This window comes from Pinus tabuliformis, chromosome 1_2 (assembly GCF_031772625.1).
Source record: "Pinus tabuliformis cultivar Carrire ecotype Pingquan chromosome 1_2, CPIR1, whole genome shotgun sequence".
NCBI classification, from domain to species: domain Eukaryota; kingdom Viridiplantae; phylum Streptophyta; class Pinopsida; order Pinales; family Pinaceae; genus Pinus; species Pinus tabuliformis.
This window is the reverse complement of record NC_142298.1, coordinates 1,085,613,681-1,085,617,359: the sequence shown is the minus strand read 5'-3', so window position 1 is coordinate 1,085,617,359 and position 3,679 is coordinate 1,085,613,681. Positions and strand designations below refer to the sequence as shown.

General features: G+C 41.3%; 1 protein-coding gene across 1 annotated transcript; it reads right to left on the bottom strand.

Annotated features, from left to right (window-relative positions):
• Nucleotides 1-200: 200 nt before the first annotated feature.
• LOC149209937 (transcription factor MYB3R-1-like) lies at nt 201-3,056 on the bottom strand. Its single transcript, XM_089398820.1, has 2 exons — nt 1,436-3,056; nt 201-1,354 (listed from the first exon to the last, which is right to left on the bottom strand). The coding sequence occupies exons 1-2, from the start codon at nt 2,871-2,873 to the stop codon at nt 201-203; spliced, it is 2,592 nt and encodes an 863-aa protein (XP_089254946.1). The 5' UTR covers nt 2,874-3,056.
• Nucleotides 3,057-3,679: the final 623 nt, after the last annotated feature.

The following is a 3,679-nucleotide window of genomic DNA, read 5'->3' as shown; positions in this document are numbered from 1 at the left end:
TGGTTTCCTTTGACTCAACCTTTTCAGCTCTTTCAAGTATCTCATCAATATCCACGTTCTCAAGTTTTTTTTTTTCGCTTCCTCTTCATTTTTATCTTCCTTGAAAAGCTCCTCGGCACCAAACCTCAAAATTGTTGAAAGCTCATTCTTATCAAATAATGCAGTTCCCTCTTGATTGCAACCAAAAACAGGGCTGGCAGCTATGAAATGATTCCTTCCTGCATTTCACATTTGTGGTCTGTTCGTTTTGCAGGTGTCTCTGATCTTCTACCAAAAAGTGTTTTTGGAGTTAAAGGAGAGTAACTCATGCTGCAAATTTGATATGAATTATTTCCACTTGTACAGAACAGTGGACTATTCATATTTTGCTCAACAAGAATCCCGCCTGTTTGCACATTCTCAAAACTCGATTGAATGCTCGCCTTGTGTATTTCATCTTTGCCACTTCGTCCAATGTCAGATTGATGATTACCTACAACACCAATATCCACACTACACCCATTTTTAACTTCTGTATAGTTTGTACCTTCAAAAGCATACAATAACTGTTTCTCCTTGGATTTTCCAGGCACTGTACTTTTTGCTTTTAAACAATATGGTGGGGATACAATAATTGGTTTTTTGCTTGACGGCAAAGAAACTCCATCTTCAGGAAAGGAAATCTGAAAATCTGCACTGGAGGTATCCTTCAATGAATTCTCCTTTTCATCTAATGAACCATGTGACAGAAAACTGTCATGGTCTACTGCACTGGCCTCCTCCTTGTCATGTTGCCCACCCTGCACAGGAGTTGAAGACTCTCGTCGCCATTTCCTTAATATGGAAGGTGTATTTCTGAAGCTCTTGGCTGCACTCTTTAAGAAAGATTCTGGGCTTTTGTCATAAGAACCCCATATAGAGTAAGGAGTAGAACAGTTAACTGATGACATTATCATTTGCCGAACACCAAGAGGGCTGTATGCCTGCTGAAGATGGCTACATGAATTTATAAGATCACAGTTAATAAATGGAAAATCCAAGCTAGGCAGACGAGGGGGTTCATAGAACAAACACTCAGAAATTGGACTTTCTGCCTGCACACTCAAAGCTTCCACCTTCAAATTGACTGCTTTCTCATCAAATGTCAAATTCAACATATCAGGACCAGATCTACCATCCTGACGGTCGATCTTTAAATCATGAATAACAGGTTTACAGTATTGCAACATCTCATCGCTGTGCTGAAACTCAGAGGCCTCTTGAACACATCCTGCACCCTCACATATACCGCTATTCAGAACAGAAGAGGGCATTTCTGTTGAACAAATTCCATCCCCTACCCTGACAAGGCTATTCAACATCATATCTGAAGAACCTGGAGAAATTGGACGCAATGAATCCACAAAAACTGGGGCACATAGATTATGTGACATGCCAACCATATCAGTTTAGTCCAACAGAAGACACGTGTAAAATGCTGAGGATGAGACCATGTCTTTTGCAGCAGATGTTGACCCTCCGTGCTCGAAGCCAAAAGATTCAAGGCCACCAGAAGCCCCAGACATTGACACATTAACAGCGTTAGAGACTTCTTTTGGGCTGCCAACAGAGCAGCTATTTCCTGTTATAACAGACTCCGTAAGTTCATTTAATTCACAAGATGATACAGGAGGCACTGCTTCAGGTATGGGAGAATTAGAATAACCAGCAGGTCCATCTTGTAGCATCAAGAAACCATCAGTTTTAGAATTTAATGACCACATAGGTTCATGATGGACTTCTAATTCATCATCTGAATTCATCTTGCATGTTTCCTTTCGCAATTCTGATCTTTCAAGTCCCACTTGCACAGATGATGAAGAAGGCCCCGCAAATGAACCAGATAAATGACAACGAGAAGAAGTCGATTCTTGACTACATTCAGATATTTCTTCCAAATCTGCTCCTCCTTGAACTTCATTAAATGACCCTCCTGTTGAGGAGGCAGACCCTATTGTAGGCTTTGGAACAGTCAAACCAGGAAACTGTTTCACAAGACCAGATGCCAGATATGAATCCAGCTTCTTTTTTATTGAGCTGTTCCAATGATTCTTTATCGCATGGTCTGTCCTTCCTGGTAGAAACTTGGCCAATTCAGCCCATTTGTTCCCATATATTTGGTGAGCACGGATGAGTGACAACTCTGCCTCTAAGCTCCAGGCATCTTTATTTATTGCTGGATTTAGATGGTTGTGCCACCTTTCACGGCATTGTTTTCCAATGCGCCTCGGCAAATGCTTTGCAATCGCAGACCACTTTTTGCACCCATACTTACAATACATATCAAGGATGGCATTTCCTATGAAAACATTTGATTCAAATCCAGTTCTGAAGACATAAGCATGGATCTGTCTGCCCAGTTCCAGGTCCATTACACTGGCACATGCACTGAGAATGCTACCAAAGGTGATGTGGTCCAAGTTATTGTACACCGGCAGCATTTGGCGAAATATTTCTATGGCCTCCCTACCTCGAGAACTCTGAGCATAACCTGCAACCATTGCATTCCAGGCAACTACATCTCTCTCTGGCATTCCATCAAACACTTGGAAACCTTCCTCTATACTCCCACACTTAGAATACATGTCAACAAGGCCACTCCCAACAATTACATTAGACTGGAACCCAGTTTGAATGATATGAGCATGGATTTGCATACCCCATTCCAGAGCTGTAAGGTGAGCACATGCAGATAGTGCATTCGCATATGTAAACTTACTGGGTTTCACGCTAGCCTGTTGCATTTGCATGAATAGATTCAAAGCCTCCTCGCAGTGGCGCAGCCGGGCATATCTTGCAATCATGGTATCCCATGTGTTATGCAGATGGCAATCCTCATGTTTGTGCAACATCATACCTGTCCGTCTCAACCACCGTATCTGTCCCCTCGCTCTGCAGTCAAATTCGTTGCTTACCTGAATTCTATACCCCTTGTTCTGAAACTCAGTCAATCACCTTCCTGGATTCCCATTTGAAGTAATGAAACTTATCATTTAGCGTAATTGTATACATTTAGTTCAACATCTGCATATCGTGCTCTGACCACCAACGTGTGAGCATGTACTCACAGCTACATGAACTTTGAGGCTTCGAGATTCTATATCTTCTTTTGAAACTTGCAATCTGAGCTTACGACGACACCTAATGACCTAATGATAAGGATAAGCGGTCGAATTGACAGGCAAAGGGTATAAGCTGATCACTGATAATGGATTTTGATGGATATGACAGCTGTGTAAGATTGGCTAGGGATTAGGACAAATCCCCAATTTCATAGCGCAGCGAGTACAAAATATGAATTATGCGCTACGAAATCACTTAAAACATGTTGCGCTGCGAAACTGATAAAAAGGATTTATGTGCTGCGAAACCACTTTAAAATGATTACAGGCGCTACGAAATCACCTAGACAATTTCAGCTTTGAAACGAGTTTGGACATATGATATCCATGTGAGATGTGAGACCAATGATAGACTAAGACAGAGAACTGACCCCTTTATACATACCAACAATACTCTTAACAAGACTCCTATTCAAACTATTTAGACTCTAAAACCAGATGAAAAGACTAGACCCAAAATTGACACCAACCCTTTGACAAACAATCGAACTGATGTGAAAAATTTAAAATTTTTCCTTGGGTGATAACAATTCCCATCA